The 21380-nt window shown below is 36.4% G+C and overlaps 3 protein-coding genes across 3 annotated transcripts; 2 read left to right on the top strand and 1 right to left on the bottom strand.

The window, feature by feature from the left end:
- The first annotated feature begins 453 nt into the window (after positions 1 to 453).
- Positions 454 to 4644, top strand: zgc:136472 (uncharacterized protein LOC678514 homolog). Its single transcript, XM_052587236.1, has 11 exons — positions 454 to 688; positions 1208 to 1414; positions 1540 to 1673; positions 2119 to 2256; positions 2383 to 2490; positions 2584 to 2709; positions 2837 to 3034; positions 3201 to 3321; positions 3426 to 3607; positions 3793 to 3882; positions 3957 to 4644. The coding sequence occupies exons 1-11, from the start codon at positions 529 to 531 to the stop codon at positions 4017 to 4019; spliced, it is 1527 nt and encodes a 508-aa protein (XP_052443196.1). The 5' UTR covers positions 454 to 528; the 3' UTR covers positions 4020 to 4644.
- Positions 4645 to 7628: 2984 nt separating this feature from the next.
- LOC127984765 (guanine nucleotide-binding protein G(I)/G(S)/G(O) subunit gamma-13-like) lies at positions 7629 to 8482 on the top strand. Its single transcript, XM_052587313.1, has 3 exons — positions 7629 to 7770; positions 7888 to 7985; positions 8336 to 8482. The coding sequence occupies exons 1-3, from the start codon at positions 7669 to 7671 to the stop codon at positions 8439 to 8441; spliced, it is 306 nt and encodes a 101-aa protein (XP_052443273.1). The 5' UTR covers positions 7629 to 7668; the 3' UTR covers positions 8442 to 8482.
- A 213-nt stretch (positions 8483 to 8695) lies between these two features.
- Positions 8696 to 20350, bottom strand: chtf18 (CTF18, chromosome transmission fidelity factor 18 homolog (S. cerevisiae)). Its single transcript, XM_052587312.1, has 22 exons — positions 20118 to 20350; positions 18598 to 18765; positions 17683 to 17803; positions 17333 to 17558; positions 17148 to 17240; positions 17015 to 17067; positions 16710 to 16851; positions 16387 to 16599; positions 15918 to 16015; positions 15717 to 15840; positions 15494 to 15633; positions 15167 to 15260; positions 14980 to 15078; positions 14748 to 14878; positions 14225 to 14348; positions 13603 to 13827; positions 11790 to 11939; positions 11287 to 11417; positions 10477 to 10621; positions 9699 to 9815; positions 9074 to 9137; positions 8696 to 8964 (listed from the first exon to the last, which is right to left on the bottom strand). Exons 1-22 carry the CDS (start codon positions 20203 to 20205, stop codon positions 8834 to 8836), a joined length of 2877 nt encoding a protein of 958 aa, XP_052443272.1. The 5' UTR covers positions 20206 to 20350; the 3' UTR covers positions 8696 to 8833.
- Between the last annotated feature and the right edge of the window lie 1030 nt (positions 20351 to 21380).

A 21380-nucleotide genomic window follows, 5' to 3' on the forward strand; every position in this document is an offset into this window, starting at 1 on the left:
TGCTATTTTTGGACCAAAATGTATTTTCGATGCTTCACATGAACTGCTTTGATGATATTTTTCTTACCTTTCTGGACATGGACAGTATACCGTTCACACAGCTTCAATGGAGGGACTGAGAGCTCTCGGACTAAATCTAAAATATCTTAAACTGTGTTCCAAAGATAAACGGAGGTCTTACGGGTTTGGAACAACGTGAGGGTAAGTTATTAATGACATAATTTTAACATTTGGGTGAACTATCCCTTTAATAAACAGCGACCATAAATTTGTCTAGGAAACTGTTCGAGCTTACAGTGTTAATGGAGTTCAAGCTGCACCTTTTTCTGTGTGGACTACAGAGATTTGTGCACAAAGCACAAGAAGCTATTGTTCTCTGAGTCACCCTCAGACTATTAGACTTTTATCTCTCTTCGTATTGGCTACAAACGGTCCATTGCCAAAGTACACACTGATATCACCTGTACACTCCACACGCCTTTCACGCAATCAAAGGTCGGAGAGTCTGTTCCAGCTTCTGAAGGCAGTATGAAGGTGTACATTACGCTCTGCCTGAGCGTGTATTTATGCAAAGCTCTGGTGGAGAGTGACCCTGATGCAATCCTCGAGGACAAAGATGTTCTAGTGCTGACAAAAAGCAATTTCGAATGGGCTCTTAAACAGCACAAGCAGCTATTGGTCCATTTCTGTGAGTATATCTTCTCGCATGTGTGTTTTTATGGCATTCCTGTCATAAATCCAGCTCCATGAGGTGACAAATCAATATTTCAAATCGAAGTAAAAACATTAACAGTACTTTTTTTTTGTCAATGTAATGCTTGTTTTTCTTTATTGAGACCCCTCAGATTGTTTCCCTGAGATTTCAACATCCATTTCAAAGATTAATAATGGTGGTGTTGGTTGAATCTCAGGGCTGGTAAATCTCAAGGGCTAGGAAAGTTGCTAGTTTGATCTTCACAAGAAATGAACCATGAGCTATCACCATTGTGCCTTTTAGTAAATCATTTAACCTAATGGGGGTTGTTTGTGGCTTTGGATGAAGACATCTGCTGAATGACTATTTACATACTAATGAAGCCACAGTGTATAAAGAATACAAACTAAAGTTAGCACATCTGGGACCACTACAAAATAAACGTATACATTTTATGGTGCATATTTGCAACAAGGAGTAAACTGTTGCAGCTTTTACTTGTACCTGCTGTAGATGCGCCTGTTTCCGGCCAGTCCCTTGGCTCCATCCTTGAGTTTAGAGAAGCAGCCGGTGCGCTGAAGCAAGCAGAGTCTGATGTGAGACTGGGAGGAGTGGATGTGAAAAAGGAAAAAGATCTTGCTGCCTCCCTTAATGTCACAGCAATACCATCACTACGGCTGTACCTGTCTGGAAACAAGAATAATCCAGTGTACTGTCCAGGTAATGTTGAAATATGAAAATATTCTGTCCTTTTTTTACTGACCATTGTGCCTTTGCAAAATTTAGGAACTTTAGGATTTTAGGAAGTTTTTCATGAATGTTTTTTTGTGTGACTCCATCACCAGATCTTAAGAGCTCTGCCACAATCCTGACATGGCTTAAAAGAAGAAAAGGGCTGAGCGCTGATATCATCAGTAATCTCACACAGTTGGAAAAATTCGTAGGAGAAGAGGAGCTTGTGGTGCTTGGTTTATTTAAGGTAATTTGGTAATTTATTTTAGTGAATCTTTTGACCCAGTTATTTTCAGTGAAAAAAAAATGCTTCACAGATTTCAATAATCTCTCTCTCTCTCTCTAAAAAAGTGTGTGTTCAAAGAAGTCCTAAGTTATTATGTATCAAAAAAAAAAATGTTTTCTCAACCTGTTGTTTAGTATTTTTTTTTTATTTAAATATAAATTGACAAAGCATTAAAACATATTACCAAATGTTTAGCAAATTTTATTAAAGTGTTTTGAAAGAAACCGTTCAAATGAAGGATCCATTGATAATTCAGTCATAACTAAAGATGTTTTAAAGCATGTGGACATTTATTTTGACAAATTATTTCAAAAGAAAAAGTTTAATTGAAGGATAAATAACTCCAAGATCTTTTATTGCATTGTTGTATTAGCCACAGTTTTTTAATGATGATCATACACTACAGGATCTTGAGGAAGGCATGGTGAAAGTGTTTTATGAAACAGCCGCTGACATCGCAGACCTGCCCTTTGGAGTCACAGGAAATGATGAGATCTTCAGCAAGTATGAGATCAGTGGAGATACCGTTCTCCTCATCAGAAAGGTACGAATTTCACTTAACATTTCCCCCCACATATCAATAAAATGTCCCAAAAACAAGAATAAGCTGCCTTCTTTTTACAGCACATTATGAAATGTCTCTCTCACCCATGTCTATCATTCCTTTTAGTCTAAACCTGACGAGCAGTTTGAGATGGGAAGCGGCACGGTGAAGACGGATCTTGTTCAGTTTATCAGACTGTATGAGATGGAACTTGTGACCGAGTACAATGGCGAGGTAATTTTATGTATGTTTTAATATATAGGCATTAGGACATATAATAGATGTATAGAAATAAACAAACCTTTTTCCTTTTTGTGCTCCTCCCAGACAGCATCCAAGATCCTGAACTCAGTGGTGCTGAACCATTTCCTTCTGTTTATTAATAAGACTGAGGAAGGATTTGAAGAGATATACCTTGCTTTTAAAACCACTGCGGAAAAACTCAGAGGGAAGGTCAGTACATTTGACAAAGCAAACCGAACAACAATAGCAATACCAATGGAATATAGTGTATTACTGTTATGATATTGGTGGATGACAGTAGTGAAGGCTTTCTGTTTTCTTTAAACTCTATCTTTAGGTTCTGTTTGTGATGATTGATGTGATTGAGCCACGGAATGGCCGTGTTATGGAGTATTTCCGTGTGAGATCAGAAGAAGTGCCTCAGATCCGTATGGTCAATTTATCAGACCACGTTCAATACCAGCTGCCATCTGATAAGTTTGACACACAGACTCTTTTAGAGTTCTGCCTAAAGTACCTGGATGGGAAAGCAAAGGTGAGTATCTTTTGTCTTCTTTTTTTTAATTAAAAAATAATAGTAATTAAAACTAAAACAATTACTAAAATAGAAATTAAGATTTTTTTTTATTTATTAAAAAACTAATCTATACAAAACGTTTGTATTATAATATTCAAAGCTCAAATATCTCTGTAATTTATAGCCTAAACTGCAGAGCGAGTCAATTCCTGAAAACTGGGACACACAGCCAGTGAAAGAGCTGGTCGGGATGAACTTTGAATTGGTGGCCTTCAACCATAACAAAAACGTCATTGTCTTGTTCTGTAAGTACCTCAGATTTTAGATTAGCTGTTTAGATTATTAAGTATGATTGTACCTCTTTATCTGACATTTCCATTTTGAAAAAATGTACACCGAATTTCAATAGATGCACCTTGGAGCAGCGAAAGTCATGCTCTGTTTCCATTGTGGGAAGAGCTTGCTGAACACTTTCGTGAAAATGAAGATGTTGTTGTTGCCAAGATTGATGTTACTGCAAATGATGTAAACATTCATCTAAGGGAAAAATACCCATCCATCAAATTCTTTCCTGCTGTTTATTCAGAAAGGGTAAGCAATCTCTTACAATTAACGGTTTACATTGTTCTGCATAATATTTCAGATCTTACATTGACTGGAAATCCCAATTTAGGACAGCCACATTACTGTGTTAGTCTTTGGGCTAAAGAAACTAGTTATGCTTGTATTGTATTGTTTAGCAGTACAGTCCATGAGTATTTTGTAATATTTGCCAGGTTGTGCCATATTCTGGCAAGAGGAAGCTGAAGCCTATTGTAACATTTATGAAAAAAGAGATTGAAAAAGCCAAAACGGACAAAGCCAAGGTAAGCTTTCACACTCTCATATTAATAGACATGGATTGTATTCATTATGCACGCTCACACTGTATCTACTACAGGAGGAGGAACGGAGGAAGAAATATCTGAATGAACAGAAGGCTGCTGTGAAAGAGGAACTCTGATCACTCACTGTAATCACAAGAACTAAAGCAGTTTTATTGATTTCTTCAAAACTACCATTAACTCTTTCCAATATATTATTTTTTTGTAATCATGAATGTAACAAGTAGTATTTTCCATATGTACATGTGTGAAATCAAGACGCTATAGTTATAGCGCTGGCTGGATACCCACTGATACCATGTTTAGGATATTATTTTTCTGTACAGCATAAGCCACTACAATCTACTTTTAAAAGACAATTGACACACACACACACTTAATTTTCACTAGAGGGAGCCTCTGTTCCAAAGTGCTGCCTACACCCTAAACTGATCATTGGAACTTCATATTAACATTAAAACAACTTTCAGGTCTCTGAGTGCTATATGTTGTAATATGATCTTTTTCAAAGCACATATGGAATCTAGTCAAGGAATATGACTGGTCAAATTACTCTGTTCTTTATCAAGAGAAAAACATATACACAAACAGACGTGGGAGTTTAACGTTTTTTGGTTTGAATATCGTTACACCACTAGTCAATACAGCTAAAGAAACACAAATTATGTAGCCACAGTAAGAGAAAATTTTTCATGTAGAATGATGACAGTTCATTTGTTTAATAAAACGACAACTGAATGAGAACTCTGCCTATATATACTCCCATTACTCAATCCAGAAAGATCTTTTTAGCACCAGGTACTGTAATTACAAATATCTCCTTAACTTAAACTCCTTAAAAAAAAAGAAAAGAAAAAGATGTGTTATGACACAGACTTACAGCATGAAGGAGGAACCTTTACCTGATCCCAAAAAATAAACCTAAAGTTACAGACTGTATGTGAGAGAGATTGCGTGACCTCTTTAATAGATCAGGTTCAGTAAACTCTAGAATCCTTTAATTGGGAAAACACTTAAAAACGTGATATACTAATACTTGACAAGCACATTGATCTAAGCCGAGGCCAGCCTTTTTAGATCTGAAATTGCAACGTATACAAAAAAACATGCTGTAATCTTGTCTGATGTCATGTTGGGATTTTGTATTTAGAACGACAATACCAAAATACCAAAGTTGGGTTTAAATGTTTAAACCCAAGCCTGTTTGATGAAAAAGAAGCTTTGTAAATCAATCAACCTCTTAGTGCACATGCATTACTACCTTAAAGGGTCAGTTCACCGAGAAAAAAAAAACTGGACCTTAAATTACTCACCCTCTTGTCATCCTTGGTGTCTTTCAAACAAATCCAGTTGGAGTTAAAAAAAAAGGAAAAAAAAAGTGTTCGATCTTTCAAACTGTTTAATGGCATTCGAAGGTGCATCAGTCCTAAATAAGTTAGATAAAAAGCGCCCATCCTTAATAAAAATTCTCACATGGCTCCGGGGGGTTAACAAATGCCTCCTATTGCGAATCAATGCAAAAGAAAAATTAAGAAAAATAAGCATATTTAAAATGTAATAATCAATTTAATCTAACTTGCACTCACAGTAGTACATGGAAGCAGCTCCGGGAAATGACATGAGGTCAGCTTTGAGCATGCGCCGCTCACAAGTGATGAACATGGAAGCGCAGGCGAGAGTTCAAAACAAAACAAGTCACTAATTAAAAGTACAAAGAAGAATTCTGTAAAGAAGAAAGTTAGATGATTTCGATTTAAGCCAAGAGGAGGCTGGTTTTCCTTTGCTAAAGTAAGGAAACTTTGCTTCATTTCATCCTGTTAACAAATGTTTTTCATGAGACTTCATGAAACAACGGCCTCATACGTCCTCCTTGTTATTCCGTGTAAAACTGTTGGCGCAAGCTACATTAAAGTGATTATTACATTTCAAAATGGATATTATTTCTTACAAAAACATAACTATTCGATACAGGAGACCTTTGTTCACCCCCCAGGGGGTAGGAGACATTTATTTTATGGCAGGGAGCTTTTAATTTCACTTCTTTTGGACTTATGCACTGCAACACCCACTGAGTCTCATTAAACAGCTTGAAAGATTAAAGAAGGTAACTTCAACAGATTTCCCCTGCTCAGGGAGTAGTGAGCAATGAACAATGGGAACACAGTTCATTCACGGAGCTCACTTCTAATGAGCTGATTATCTGAATCAGGTGTGTGCAAAATATGCAGAGCTGGGGGGCATGAGGACTGGAATTGAAAACCGCTGGAGTAGAGTACCACTTGTTGTTTGTTGTTTCTCAGATCACAAATGCATGGGATTATGTGTAAAAACAAAGTATAAGTCATTATAATAGGTAATTATGTCCCCAATGGATGCAGCAAATGCCTCGTTTGTAATGGGTTTGATTGGTTTTGTCTGGTCTCACCGGTGTTCTGACTGGGACATGCATCACAGTATGGCAAGGGGTGTAACAATTCCGTCACACGCTTGAGGCATTCAGCCAATCACAACACACTGGATAGCTGGCCAATCAGAGCACCCCTCACTTTTTAGACCGATGAGTAAAAAACGATGTGTTTCAAAAAGGCTTGGCATAGAAGAGAATCTAATGTACAGTATGTGGAAAATAATGTGTTTTTTGAAACTTAAACAGCATAGACCTTTAATTAAACCAAATACACAAAATAAATGTTCTTTTTAGCAACATCATATGACCCCTTTAAGAGTTCTGGACAGATTTTGTAGAAAATATTCTTCACTGAACAACCATGATATAATCCTTGTTTGATTTTTCACATTTCAGCTAATTGTTTCATAGTGAAAGGAACATTTCACTGTTTTAGGTATAATCTGACTTAAATATTATGACTAAAAATGAAAAGAATAAAACAAAGGCACAGATTAATTGCATTACATTTTGATTATTTGATTTAGTTACGACTACCATAAAATACACTTGCAAGTAAAAAATTCTACAAATGGCACATTTAATGTCCAACTACAGATATTGGGTCAGAATTATTTTGCTCTGTCTGTTTGGCGGCACTAGTTCAGTGAATTCTGTGAAGTTTTGCGTAAGTTAGGGTCATGCACTCCTGAGAGCAAAATGGGAATATTTCTATGGCTTTTAACATTTAAAGATGGAGAATATATCTGTGAAATGTAAGTTATGCACTGAGGAAAACAGCACATCTCAATAAACAGCACAAGTAGCATCTATGCCAGCAGCATATGAGTCTGTCAGATCATCTGATGGGGCGAGCCACTTTAAACTAAACGTGTTAAACTTAAGTTATTTTAAGGCCCTTAATATAAGCATGTCTCATTTGGAACAAATTGGATTATGCACTCTATGCTGTAGCTCACTCGGTGTCCTCCGCAATTTTTCAGATGTGCTCAAACGATCGTATATAGATATAGGCGGTATTGCCTATTCGCATTATATAGATGACACCCCGGCACTAAAATCAAGTGTCAAAATCAAGACAAATATCGTGTAAAAATTTAAATGTGCAATAATAATAAAATCACAAAATATAACTTCATGCTTTTGGGGGACATTTAAATAACCTTTACCAATGTTATCAAGTGACTATTAGCCTCTTGATAACATCACAACATTTACTCTATAGTTGCTCTGGTAAAAACTAGGTGAAGCCAGAAGGACATTTTGCATGTATTTTACATAGATGTAAAGAGTCCAAACATCCCTCCCACGACAACTCATGATTGTTGACGAGAGAGAATTTGAGTAACAAAGTAGTTTGAATGCTGCATAACCTCAAGCATTCATACTCAGGCTATTTGCTGGAGGACTTCAAACAATCCTTTCACTTCACTTCTAAGCTACTTAACTCGGACCTTATCACGGTAGGCTAATTGTATATTTTAAATACTATTATTTTATATTACCTAGCCATCAAATACAGACAATATGGTTTAAGACTTTGACATAAGATTAAACGAACATGATGGCTGGTTTTTCAGATGGATGAGCTGGATGAGACTCAGCTGAAGAATCATGTGGACAGTCTGAAGCAGCAGCTAAAGTTTAACAGAGAGAAAACATCTGTCTCGATTCCAGAGTGAGTATCAAAAATAAAACACCTACTGCAATGGATTGTTTCAAATCAGGGATTGCCAACTTGGGTTTTTTCAAACCCTAAACTACTGTCATAAAACTTCAAAGAAATTGAAAAGATTATCTATTTAAAAATGCACACTTAAGTATTTTTATTTGCACAGATAATAATCATATATAAATGCAAATCATTGTGTATAAATAGAAATCAATATATTTGTGCTCAAAATATTCAAACATGTATTTTGGTTTGTGAAGTTGCAAGTTTGTGAAGTAAATAAGTCCTTCAGGTTGATGGGAGCAAGAAATCTCAGGCTGCTTTTTTTAATCTATTAATTATCTATTCATTTTCAGATTAATTAAATGGACTGAGGAGAAAATGAATGAGGATCCATTTCTGAATCCAGATATACTGAAGGACAACCCGTGGGTGGAGTCAAGCAAATGTGTTATAACATAGCGCAAGAGCTGTCACTCATCACTATGGCAACAAGAGTGACTCCACCCATTCTCATGGTTACATTGCCCCGACTTTGACTAGGATGAACAAACACGCAAATGTTAATCTGCTTTGTTGTGTACGCTTCTCATGCCACGACATTATGAATAGAAAGAAAGAAAAAAACTGTCGTTATTCAGTGAAAACATGTATTTATAAAAGTGTAAGACAACTATACAACAATAAAAAACAAAAAACAAAAGAGGAACCAGTGCTTTTGTCATTTTCACACACTGTATATATTTGATTTTTAACAATGAAGTACAAGGTTCAGAACATTTTTGGGTTTTAAGTTTTTAGATGGTAAATGAACATTCATTAAGCTTCATCTTCTCTCTCTCACCCACATCACTTTAAAGTAGCTCCCGAATGTAAACGTTTCTGCGCACTGCATTGGACACACCTTCATTGAAACGAAACCATACATCACTGTTACCCACAGCTTTACCGATATGCACCACTCCACCTACTTTGCCATCTTCACCTGCAAAGAGAAATGAGATCAGCTCATTTCTAGCACTTACGTTATGCAAGACTTGTACTGCGATTTATTGTAAGAATGTGTGTATATACACACACAAACAGCAACTCACTTGTAGTGGTGATCACAGGTTTCTCCTTGGGTGCAATGGCTCGTCCAAAGAAATCCAATTCAGGCTATAAACATGAAAAGGATAAATAAGTCATCACATGTGAGCACTTCAACCCTGATCCGCTATTAACCAGTTAATCTTTGATTATTATGAAGCATAAGTCAAGCATATGCAAAGAGAGCCAGTATAAGGACAATCATATAACATGGCGGCACAGAATCACTTAAAATTGGATTTTCAAAATAGTTCAGAGCAAAAACCAACATCTCTCTGATTTCGAATTTTAAATGAGGTTATATTCAATAATCTATTTGCTTTTTCAATGCCCATTCACAATTAGATTTATATTATTGAATATATTTACAAATTATTTATTTACTTATTAATTTTTAAAAACATATTTTGTACATATTATCTTCAATAATGTAAAACTCATTAGTTGTAGATCAGTTTGACAAAATGTCAGAGTGAAGTTGTGAATCACCAATCCCAGCATTGAATTAGCTATGATAATATTCAATGGTGGAGTGGAAAATACATTTTAAAATGGGATTTTTATGAGTATAGGGAGGTTGTTAAAAGACAGATGTAAAGGATTTAAGGTGGTTTAATATAGTTGCTTTACCCTGCTTTCCACCACAGTCTGTTTAACTATGTTCTCCAGCCTCTGCTGATGGTTCCTGCTCGTCTGTTTCTTCACTTCGGTCTTCTTCTCCTCTTGATCCTTTTTACCGGTCTCCATCTGAATGCAGAGAACAAATGTTTCGTAACTTGTACAATCCTGTTAACAAAACATGATTGTCTACAGCTCTGCATATTATATGCTGTATAGCTGAAGCCTGTGTTGGGGCTAAACATCGGTCCATATATATATATATATATATATATAAATAAATAAATAAATATATACACACACACACACACACACACAACACAACACAACACAACACTTAAGGGATTAAATACATTTTGAGCCTCACTTCTGTCTAGTGTACATCCTAGATAAGGTTGAGGTCATTATCTAGGTCTGTTAGTCCAACTTTGCAAAGGTTTGGACTGGTATGACTGAAGTCGGACAAAACTGTAGACACTTCCAAAGTCATAATGTTGCAGTCCAAAAAAAGTGCATGTGAATGTATTTCAAGTTTACACTGGAAATGATGGATAAACAGACTGTTTATTTTTTAAGACTAAAAAAAATTATCTACACAACCAAACAAAATAACATTAAAAAAAAACCTTAAAGCCAAGCATCATACTTGCAGTAAAGGAAAAAAAAAACTGATATAACTGATTTTATAGTTTTTTAAGAGTAACTAATATATATATATTACAATATTTCAATACTTAAGTAACTATTCATATTTGTGTACAGGCTATATGTGTGTGTGTGTGTGTTTTACCTTCTGTGGGTTTCGTTTCTGCTGGGCTCTCTCTACCCTCCTCATCCTCTCTAGTTCGGTCTCCCTGGCGATCAGCTGCTTCACCTGATAGGTTAACTGTCTCCGGGGAGGCAAACCCGGAAAGTGCACCACATCTTCTACATTACTGTTGATCAAACACACAGGTCATTTTAAATGGACAACTAGTCATTGAAAGCAGCATAATACAATGACAGCACAGACTTTTACATAACATTATAATATTATTATTGGGCACTACTCCAAGGTGAACCTGAACAAGGGAATCTAACGAGGAGGGATATTAGGGGAAAAAAAAGCAGAGCTTAATAAGAGATGGCAGGAAGATATAGGAAATGCATAAACGTGTTCCTGTAGCTCAATTGGTAGAGCACTACGCTATCAAGCGCAAGGTTGGGGGTTCGATTCCCTGGGAACACATGATATGTAAAAATTGATAGCCTGAATGCACTGTAAGTCGCTTTGGATAAAAGCGTCTGCTCAATGCATTAATTTAATTTAATTTAAGGTGACCAGCATCTCCTTGCTGCATGATTCTAAAGAACAAACATACGCGTATATCAATGAGATACTTCAGAAACATGATCATGACAAACATGCACAGGGTTTTCCCCATCTAATCTGAATCTCTCAAGCGCTGTGTGTGTTAGTGCGTATTCTTGCTGTGGAGTCTCATTTGCATAACTAAAGTCCTGTCAGCAAGCAAGCACGGTTATCTGCCCAAAAACAGAAAAATATGTTCAGTGAGTCTGTAGATCATGTTGTTAGTGTACTGTATGTGCATGTACTCACGGCTCCAGCACATAAATGTACTGTCCCTCTGGTGTGCGGTCCTGTCTGTAGGTCAGGTTGTAGTTGATCATGGTGTCAATCAAATCATAGAGCTGCTGCTTCTCCCTAGTGCTGTAAAGCTGTGGGTTGACCTGTAAGAAACACATCACATGTCTCACTACGTCTGCATTGATTTGATCAAAAATACAGTAAAACAGCAATATTGTGGAATTTTATAACAATTTAAAATACACAACTTTTCTGTTTTAATACATTTTACATTTTAATTTATTCCAGGAATGGCAAAGCTGAATTTTCAGCATCATTGCTCCAGTCTTCAGTGTCACATGATCCTTCAGAGACCATTCTAATATGTTGCTTTGCTTCTCAAGAAACATTTCTTAATATTATCAGTGTTTAAAACTGCTTTTTTTTTGGAAACTGTAATATAGTGTTTTCAGGATTCTTTGATAAATCCAAAGTTTGAAACAAGCAGCGGGCTGCAGGAGTTTAACATCACTCACCGGCCGTAGTTTGGGGGAGATGAGCTCCAGGAGAAGGCTGAGGATGTCCAAGCAGAGACAGCTCATGGAAATGCGGCTCTGTACAGCAGGTGGGATCTCATTCAACATGGCAAGCAGGGCGTTCTTGGTGTGCTGAGTTTTAGTGAAAGCCTAGAAATGAATTTAAGATGAATTTAATTTATAACCAAATACACAACAGCTTGTCAATGGGGCAGTACCTTCAAAGGAACACCTACTGCCCCAGTCATAGACTGCTGTTCCCCCCAAACAGGAGTTTTCAACTCTGGCCCTCGAGGTCCACTTTTTGCTGTTTAACCAGAGATTGTCTTACTATAGGGAGATGAGAGGGTCTGTATTACTTACTATTTGAGAAAGCGTAACCCTCAAATAGGATCACGTGTGCCTTGATACCCAATCATGAGATTCAAAGAGTTGTGTGACACTCAGTTGCCGTTTACGGATACTACAGGAATGAATGTTAAATGCTGTAAGATGAATCCCACCGGTGACAAAAAGTCAGTGACTTGTCTTATAAAACTTTTCTTTTCCATTGTAAACTAAAAATAGTCCAAAACTATTGTTTAGTGTAAAACATGTTGAAAATTAGCCGATAGGCTGTCTGTTTCCTCAAAAAGGCTGTTTATTTAGTGCAGTGAAGCCTTTCCTCCATTGACTTACATTCAAACAAAATTGCCTCTGGTATCCTTCCCTGCATACCACCAAAGCGGAAGTGTTAGCATTAGCCATTATGCTTTTTTAGCAAAAGGTTGCAGTCCTGCCTTTCAGTGGCTTTGGTTTTAGCTCCAACCTGGATCAAGCTCACCTGCCTGTACCTCTCTAGTGATCCTGAAGGCCTTGATTATCTGTGTTTCATTAAGGTTGGCGCTAAACTCTGGTGGAAAGTGGAAATCAAGGGCTAGAGCTGAGGAACCTAGATTTGCAATTTTCGCACATTTGTTTTCTGACACTGTGACATCACTTCATATATCTTTATAGCATCAATCCCAAACATGCAAAATCATTTAGAGTCAAAGTTTCTGACTGGCTAGTTTTCTGAGTGCCTTTGAAAGAGTGGGCCATTTTTTAATTCCCAGAAAATCTGAGTTTGCCAACACGTCTTTAAATGGCATGCCCTTGGCATATGGTTGAAGCTAGTAAAATGGCTTAAATTAACACAGCTGCTGCAATTGTAAAAAAAACTGTAACTTTTTTAATTAAAGGACTAAAGGATTCGTTTACAAAGCACAATTTGGTGCAAGATTTTCAGAAAGATTGAAACTAAAAGACGATTCTATGTCGACTACATTGGATCCGACATGTCACATCACACTACTTTTAGTAACTGTTTTTATTACGTGGTCACTATTGCTTTGTACCGAGTATTTATGCTTTTTTTTTTTTTAATCTAAATTACTGACGTGTCCATCTATGAAGGATGTAGGCTGTCAAACATACATGCAGAAATTTACACTGGTGGGCACACAGCTGTCCTTTGGACTTGCAATATACAAAGCTGTTATGCATCCATGCTTTATGAAAGCACTAACTTCTAAAAAAATAATAATAATAATAATAAATGACCCCAAATTGTTGAACAATAGTGTATGTGAAAAACAGATGCTCAGTGGCATAACTGCAGTCATAGTGAATAGAGACACTTGTGGCGTGTTTTGAGGCTCTATAGTCAAGTGTGTAACTGGGACAGAGTGCCTTTATTTGATGAAAGGTAGAGAAGGAACAACAGGACATTAGCGTATTAAGGATAAGGGTGGACAGTCAGCATGTGCTCTCTCTGTCTATTGCATTCTCTCACCTCATAGTGACTGTGTGGATAATTGATCCGTGGGACAGAGTTTGCAGCAAATAGTTGGTGGAAGGCAGCAGGCAGGAAAGGGTAGTAGCGCATGAGCGAATAGTTCTGTCCGTGTAAGACGCACTCATTCAGCAGATCAGAGAAACACAACCAGTCAAGACCTGAGCACACACCCAGCATCCCAGGGTCCTTCAGCTTCATGCTGAGGAAGTTATCATACAGGCCCTATGGAAGAGAGAGTATATTACTTTTGGCTGAAACGTCACTATTTCACACACATTTTGCAGGACATTGAAAAAAAGAAGAAGAAATAAAACAAAAAAGGAAGAAAGCACCCTTTTCAAGTAAAAGGAGTTCACAAAAAATAAATTTGTGAAGTTTTAAATGACAAAACATACACGGCATGGTCATTACAAAATTACACTTTTTGGTTGTCAAGCATGATAGGAACATGCCCATTTTTATTTGTGGTAAATTATTTTGACATTTTGTTATCTTAAGCAAAGTAATTCAAGCATTTGAAGTGTGATTTGTGTCTGAATGCTTTTTGGAGCCAGGGTTCAAGTATGTTTTTCGAACTCTTCATCAAATGGAGCCCAAAGTAGAGCATGTCTGTAGCTACCTGAGTGAGTTTCTCGTGCTCTCCATTAGATGAGACTAAATGTAAGATGTGCTGAAGCCTTTGTGAGCCATCTTTAAGTCCTGCCTCATCTAAACCACCAAAAGGATCTCCACCAATCCGCTTCCTAAATCACAACAACAGTAAACAATTACAGAGGTCATAATAAAATGAAGAATGCCATACTTGGTTACAATCTGATAAAACATACAAATGTAAAAACACCAAAGCCAGGTAAATTATTTACAATTTAAATTATGTTTCGAGAATTATGTTTAAATGTTGGCCTATGCTGTTACAAGTGAATATTTAAAATGGTACATATGCACCATTACTAATTACAAATAATCCATGTAGACTTTCCATTAATAAGGGGTCATAAATGTGTAAGAATACTAAAGAATTTAATAGATTCTGTATAACACAGCAACACACAATGCTTTTATTATGACCATTCATTTAAAGATATCAGAGGGAGATATCAAAGAGCATGAGCTTGAGTATGGCATATTTTGTTTTGGAGTACCGTTTCAGTCGAGGAAGCTGGAAGATTTCCTGCCAAACTGAGAACAGTCCCTTGTTTTGGTCTTTCAATCCCACTGAGATTGAATTGACACTGCGCTGATCCAAGTGCTTCTGTCCACGACGGTGTAAAAACTGCACAAACATAGAAATAAGCAAACCCATATTTTAAACCATTAGCATAAGCAAACCCATATTTGAATTCTGACGTGTTTTAAAGCACACATCTCTCACACCTGTAATGTGTTGATGCACGCTCGGATGTCATTGTCAGTTTTCTCGCACAAGGCCATCAGAGTGCCAGTATCTGCTTTCATACCCTGACGTCTTGTGATCTACAAACAGAAACAAAAGCATGCATGGGTTCGCATTCATGAGCTTACAAAATCATCTCGTAGACAGGTGAGTGTATGTGCGTATCACCTCTGCTAGTCTTTGAGCTAAGCGAGAGGGGAGAGTCTGAGGAAAGGCCAATAGGAAAGCTTGCTGTCTCAGGGGCCTCAGAGCTGGAACATACCTGACAAAAGTACAAGTAAACAAGTTTTCCTTCATCAATGTAAAACGTTTCTGGATTGATTTTCCAGTCATAATATCCATTGTGAAGGGGATGCACAACAAAAATCAAATATTCAGAAATTTAGTGATATTATTTGTGTGTTTTTTGAATGTTTAACAGTTCACTGGAAAAATAAATTTATATTTTACATCCTACAAAAATATTTATTTATGCCACTTAACCGTGGGACTTACAGGTCATTGCAGATGCAGATGATTGGTCTAAGCAGTACAGACTGCTTCTTCTTTTTCTTTTTCAAGGCATTAACACCTGACTCCTCCCCTTCTCTGCTATCTTTGCGGTTCAATGTCGCTAATAAGATATTAATGGCAGCCTGAGCCAAAAAAATGAGAAGCAGCTTAAATTAGACAAGCCACTGAATCAAAAGTAAACAATAAAACCGAAAGGTGGTCTTACAGCAGGAGCTCCATCAATTTCATCTATAATAAGGCAGTTGGGCTTCTCATTGGCTCCCAGGACGGACTTCATCTGTGTTGCGGTATCAATACGTTTCTGGAAGAGCTCTGCACTGCGGTCATCACTGAGAAGAGATTGGCACATATCAGCTTGTGAGTGTATGCTTCTGACTGGTCACCATCAGGGCTTGCATCCTCTTACCTAGCGTTGATTTCTACAACATTGTAGCCAGCATGCTTTGCGATAATGTGTGCCAACGTGGTTTTCCCCTGTCCAGGAGGACCCGATAACAGTGCCACCTGTGTAGATTGATAAACACAGCTAAACATCTTACATTTAACATGGTAAAAATAAGAATTGCACAACTCTGCGCATTACATTCACTACTTCTCTGATGGTGAGACCATGCATACTGCAGCTTATGTTCATATTTTACAATGAATATCACCTATTCACTGTCAAATATCCAACCTTTGACATTTGACAAACAAAATTAGTAAATTATAAAAAAAAATAAAAAAAATGTAGCAACCTAACTGCCAAAATATAAAATACTGATCTAAAAGAGAATTGTTGTTACATATTTACTGGTTTATAAAAACGTTTTATTTTTATATTTAATTTACAGATATCAAACCCAATATAAATATAACAAATCCGTTTTACTCACCTTAAATTTAGGTCTTTTGTACTGGTCCAGCTCAGCCTCTAGTATCTCTTCTGTCATTTGGGACTTGGTTTTGAAACGCTGGGACTGGTTCTGGTTTTGAGCATTCGTGAAATTGGATCTGACATCTGCAATGACAGAGCGGGGTTTCCTCTCTCGCCCAAAGACCACTGTGTCCCAGAGTTTCAGCCACTTCAGCAGACAGCGGTTAGTAAACTATAGAGATAGAGACAAATGTAAATAATTAGAAGGCAAATTCCTGCCAATAATCTTCGTCTCTGATTAGAGCAGTTAGTTTTTGAATAAGCGGAGTGTCTGTGACTCACATCATCACTGAGTAAATCAGTATAGTGCTGTGGCGAGAACTGATCCACCCACAGCCGCGAGGACGAGCCTTCATCTTCCCCACTATCACCATCCACACCAGAGTCTGTCTGCTCTTCTGCAAGAAGCTCTGGACTTATACCACTAAAACATTAAGAGTAAAAAAAAATTTTTATGCTCCAGGAATAGCCACCCAAGATGTAGATGTTTCTTCATTAGAACAGATTTGGAGAAATTTAGCATAACATCACTTGCTCTTGGAAGGCCTGAGGCTGAGTGACAGATACTATACGAACAAAAATGTCACCTATTCATAAGCTCTGTCAATCTTTGGGACTCCTCCACCACTTGCCGATGGCGCTGAAAAACAAAACCAATTCAGACAGAATTCCTCCAAATCACTCATTTAGGTTTGTTTGCATGTGTACACATATTCTTACTCTCTCTGCAATTTGTTCTTTCAGCACTTCAACAGGAACCGCTAACAGTCCTAGTCCATTCAGTGAGTTACGGAAGGCTCTTGGGTCTGGTACCTGAGGAAAAAATATTCGAAAAGTCAATAAATGAAATATACACATTGTATTTCAGCAAGATGTCAAGTAAAATTGCTGGTGTGGTCTGAAACCTTCTCCTCATCCTCTTTCTTGTTAAGGTAGACTCTGTTTCCCATGGAGTCTGTGACGGTTATGTAATCTCCGATTGCAGGGGGCCGTTTCTGGGCATGGCATCTTGCTGTGGTAACCTGCTTTGGGGACTCATGTAATGCATCCAGTCCGCTAATATCCAACACATTGGTTGTTATTTTTGTGGCTGCTGGTCTATCTGGACTCAGTGACAGAGAAAATTCAGGCCTGTGAACAGATATATAAAAATAAAATAAAAACACTCACTCTGCGATCAATGACTGTAATGTTATGATGTGAAATGTGTTCCACGCAGCAGTACAGTTTAACTGTGCTGTACATAAACTTTTACCCTTCTCTTGCTGGTCTGTCGTAAACCTCTGGGGAAGATGGAGGAGTGATGTCATCACCGTTTTCCACACCAAACTGAAGCTTTTTCACCACATCTTGTCTCCTTTTCTTGGGTTTAGGAGCTGTGAAAAACCACAAACTAATTAGACACTGCATTACTTTTATATGCACTCATTTCACAGTCGAAGTTTATGCTACTATTCAAATGTTTGGGGTAAGATTGTTTCGTTTTTATCCAGCAAGGATACATTAAATTGATCAAAAGTGAGAATAAGAACATATATTACAAACTATTTAAATTTGTTTGATCATTAATTTTTTAATAGTATGTTAGCATCTGGGCTATTAATATGGCAAACATAATCAGCATTATAATCCATAAAAGTTTGTAATTATTATATAAAACATTTTAACTTGAGATCTAAAATACATTCAGGTGATACATTATAAAATATTTCCAAAGAATTTAAATAAATACATTTAAAAAAGCTAAAATATATATGCTGTTCTTCTGAACTTTCTATTCATCAAAGAATCCTGAAAAAGATGCCTCATGGTTCCCACAAAAATATTTTCAACACTGATAACGATAAATATTGCTTAAGCACCAAATCAGCATATTAGAATGATTTCTGAAAGATCACGGTAGACTGAAGACTGGAGTAATTCAGCTTTGCCATCACATTAATGAATTACATTTTAAAATATATTAAAATTAAAAACAGTTATGTTAATTTGTACTAACCACAATATTACTGTTTAACTGTATTTCTGCAGTTAAAATGCAGACTTGGTGAGTTTACAAGACTTCTTTTAAATTCATGAAAAAACTAATCTAAACTTTTAAACAATACTGTAGTGTAGCTCTGAATTATTGTTTCAATACATGAAACGTAATAAAACATAACACACTCACTGAGAGATTCCTCCTCCTCACATACTGGAGGTGAGATGCTCTCAGGATGCTGGTTATTTACAGATTTCTTCAATGGCACGTCACCGGACACAATGGCTTCCTCAAACGTCTGTGGAATCGGCTTCTTATTGCGGAACTCAGACACTTTCACACCAGGAGGATGTTCACCTAGACACATATAGACACATTCATACATACAAAATTAATAAACAAAAAACTACATTTAAATATATATACACACACACACATTTACAAATTATGCAATATGTATTTCATGGCAATATCATGAATCATTTTCTGACACTAACAAAGAGCAATGTTTACCTTCTTGGAACAGAATATTTATTACTATGGTATACAGTTGGTATAGAAAAGAATCAGCCCATTTTAAAATAATCATATTTTGTTGCTTTGCAGCCTGAAATGAAGAACACAGTTTTAGTTTTATCCAGCTGTATTAAGTCAGTGCAAATTATATCATCCAAGTGAAAAATACAACACCAACAGGTCAGATTTTTTTTTTAAACAGAACAACTAACTTGGAAAAATAATCACCCCTCCTAAAAATGTCTTGTAAACTCTGTTGTGGCTAATCACCTTCTCAATGGCACATAAAGCCATTTGACATTCAGCTGTGGTCATTTCAATTAGCTCAGTATGAAAAGAGCTTTCCTGGAGCTTTTCAGTCCATGGTAGTGCAACTGAAGCAATCAATCAAATATGGGTTCTAATATGTCTTGTAGGGGAGGGTTGCAAGAAAAAAAGCCATTTCCTCAAGAGAGGCCACATGCAGTCACAAGTCTGAACTTTGCCAAAACACACCTTGGTGATTCTGAGGCAGACTAAAATTGAATTATTTGGCCTTAACACCAAACAATGTCTGGTGGATTGGAAATGCCAAAAAGCTGTCAATAATGGGAAAAAGGTTTACCTTCTAACATGACAATTACCCAAAGCACATAGCAAAACTGAGCACAGTGGTTGAAGGAGAAAAAGGTGAATGTCCTTGCATGGCCGTGTCACAGCCAAGACTTAAACATCATTGAAATCTGCGGAATGACTTGAAGACTTGCAGTCCACAAACAGTCACCAATTTAACGGAACTTGAGCAGTTCTGCAAAGCAGAGCAGGGAAATATTGCAAAGTCTAACGTTATGTGCAAAGTTAGAAGAGACAAATCCCAACAGAAACAACTAAATACTGACACAAGGGGGTAATCCTTATTCCAACTTTTTGTATGTTGGAGTTATTTCTTTCACTTGTTACAAGCTGCACGGAGTAAATACAGCTGGATAAAACAGAAACTGGTTCCGTCGTCATTTCAGGCTGCAAAGCGACAAAACGTGATTATTTTCCGGAGTGGATATTTTCCATACCCACTGTATGTATTTTAGGCATAACAAAGATAACTCAAATGCATGTAAACTAGCTTTAAATACTTTTAAAAGGAGTGACTGCTCGTTCTACCATCAGACAGAAAGCACACATAAGTTACACATAACGTTAAACGTGGAACTTACGATCCATTTCAGCCATGACTTCCAATTCATCAGCAAACTGTTGTTCAAAATCATCCTCAATCCCGTACATTTCATCATATTCATCCATGTTTGTGGTCTCTTTTATGTTCGGACAAGAAATTTACAGGTGATGTGACATATAGATAAATAAGTCACAGAGCGTACACTAATCGACAATAGAAATTTTCGCGCAAAATTTTTGTTTACGTAAATGTATTTCCGGTTCCATTTTACGACCTACTACATCCGCTTGATAAAAGTCCTGGATTTAAGTATATTGGGAAATTAAATAAATTTAATAGAACACAATTATTAAACATTTATATTAGGGATTTGCCTGCTTGCAAACTCTAACATCAGCCTTTTTAGAACGTTCACTTTTTAATGTATTATATTTATAAATTTAACGTTACAGTAGTTGAAACTGCTATGAAATATGTCTTTCTAAATACTGTAAGCAACTATATATATATATATATATATATATATATATATATATATATATATATATATATATATATATATATATATATATATATATATATATATAGTGTCGTATATAAAAACTGTGAAAACATAAAACAACAAACGATTTGGAGCGATTAGTCTTTTGATAGCTTGTTTGTGATTTTATGTAAATGTACAATAAATGCAAAATGAAATTAAGATGATTTTTAGTATTACTTATACATCTAACAATAATCGTTCAGTGAAAGGTAAATTTTTAGTTTTTCTGCACAATATTCATGAACTGTATGCTCCTTCGTAAATAATTTGCTTGATACTAAAATCTTACACGAGGGGGCAGCAAAGCTAATGTAAATACATTTTGAGGTAATTGACCAAATTTTTTAAAAACACATTTAAGTACATGCTTGTTTTATTTATTTACATTATTATTTATTTTGTTTATTTATAGACACTGAATTTCAAAAATAAAGCTAGGTTAATATTAGTAAAGAGTGTGACATCCAGCCCAGGTGTCCCCTTTATATACATTATAAATCTATATGTTGCATTCGATTAAGTTATACAAGTGTGCTCGGTATCTGTATAATTATTTGTTTAAAATAAAAGGTCATACATGTTTCAGTATGTTTTTCTCTTCATTTTATTCAGGTAATAAAATAGTTTGTTCTGATGGCACTAAAGTTGCAGAAATGTTTCTTTTGCCCACTTTAAGAAGCAGAGAGAATATTCTATGCTGAACTTCGAAAGTAAAAGAAGAAGAGACAGAACAGGCCGTGTTGTCATCATTTGTCA

This window comes from Carassius gibelio, chromosome A1 (assembly GCF_023724105.1).
Source record: "Carassius gibelio isolate Cgi1373 ecotype wild population from Czech Republic chromosome A1, carGib1.2-hapl.c, whole genome shotgun sequence".
In the NCBI taxonomy this organism is placed as follows: domain Eukaryota; kingdom Metazoa; phylum Chordata; class Actinopteri; order Cypriniformes; family Cyprinidae; genus Carassius; species Carassius gibelio.

Bases quoted from the DNA above. Each gene is read 5' to 3' on its own strand.
- zgc:136472 (XM_052587236.1), top strand. From the start codon at position 529: ATGAAGGTGTACATTACGCTCTGCCTGAGCGTGTATTTATGCAAAGCT. The intron at 2,710-2,836 runs GTCAGTACATTT...CTCTATCTTTAG, and splicing joins CGGAAAAACTCAGAGGGAAG to GTTCTGTTTGTGATGATTGA. The intron at 3,035-3,200 runs GTGAGTATCTTT...TGTAATTTATAG, and splicing joins ACCTGGATGGGAAAGCAAAG to CCTAAACTGCAGAGCGAGTC.
- LOC127984765 (XM_052587313.1), top strand. From the start codon at position 7,669: ATGCTGCATAACCTCAAGCATTCATACTCAGGCTATTTGCTGGAGGAC. The intron at 7,771-7,887 runs GTAGGCTAATTG...CTGGTTTTTCAG, and splicing joins TTAACTCGGACCTTATCACG to ATGGATGAGCTGGATGAGAC. The intron at 7,986-8,335 runs GTGAGTATCAAA...ATTCATTTTCAG, and splicing joins ACATCTGTCTCGATTCCAGA to ATTAATTAAATGGACTGAGG.
- chtf18 (XM_052587312.1), bottom strand. From the start codon at position 20,205: ATGGATGAATATGATGAAATGTACGGGATTGAGGATGATTTTGAACAA. The intron at 18,766-20,117 runs GTAAGTTCCACG...ATATGTGTCTAG, and splicing joins AGTCATGGCTGAAATGGATC to GTGAACATCCTCCTGGTGTG. The intron at 9,138-9,698 runs GTAAAGCAACTA...TCATGTTTATAG, and splicing joins AGACTGTGGTGGAAAGCAGG to CCTGAATTGGATTTCTTTGG.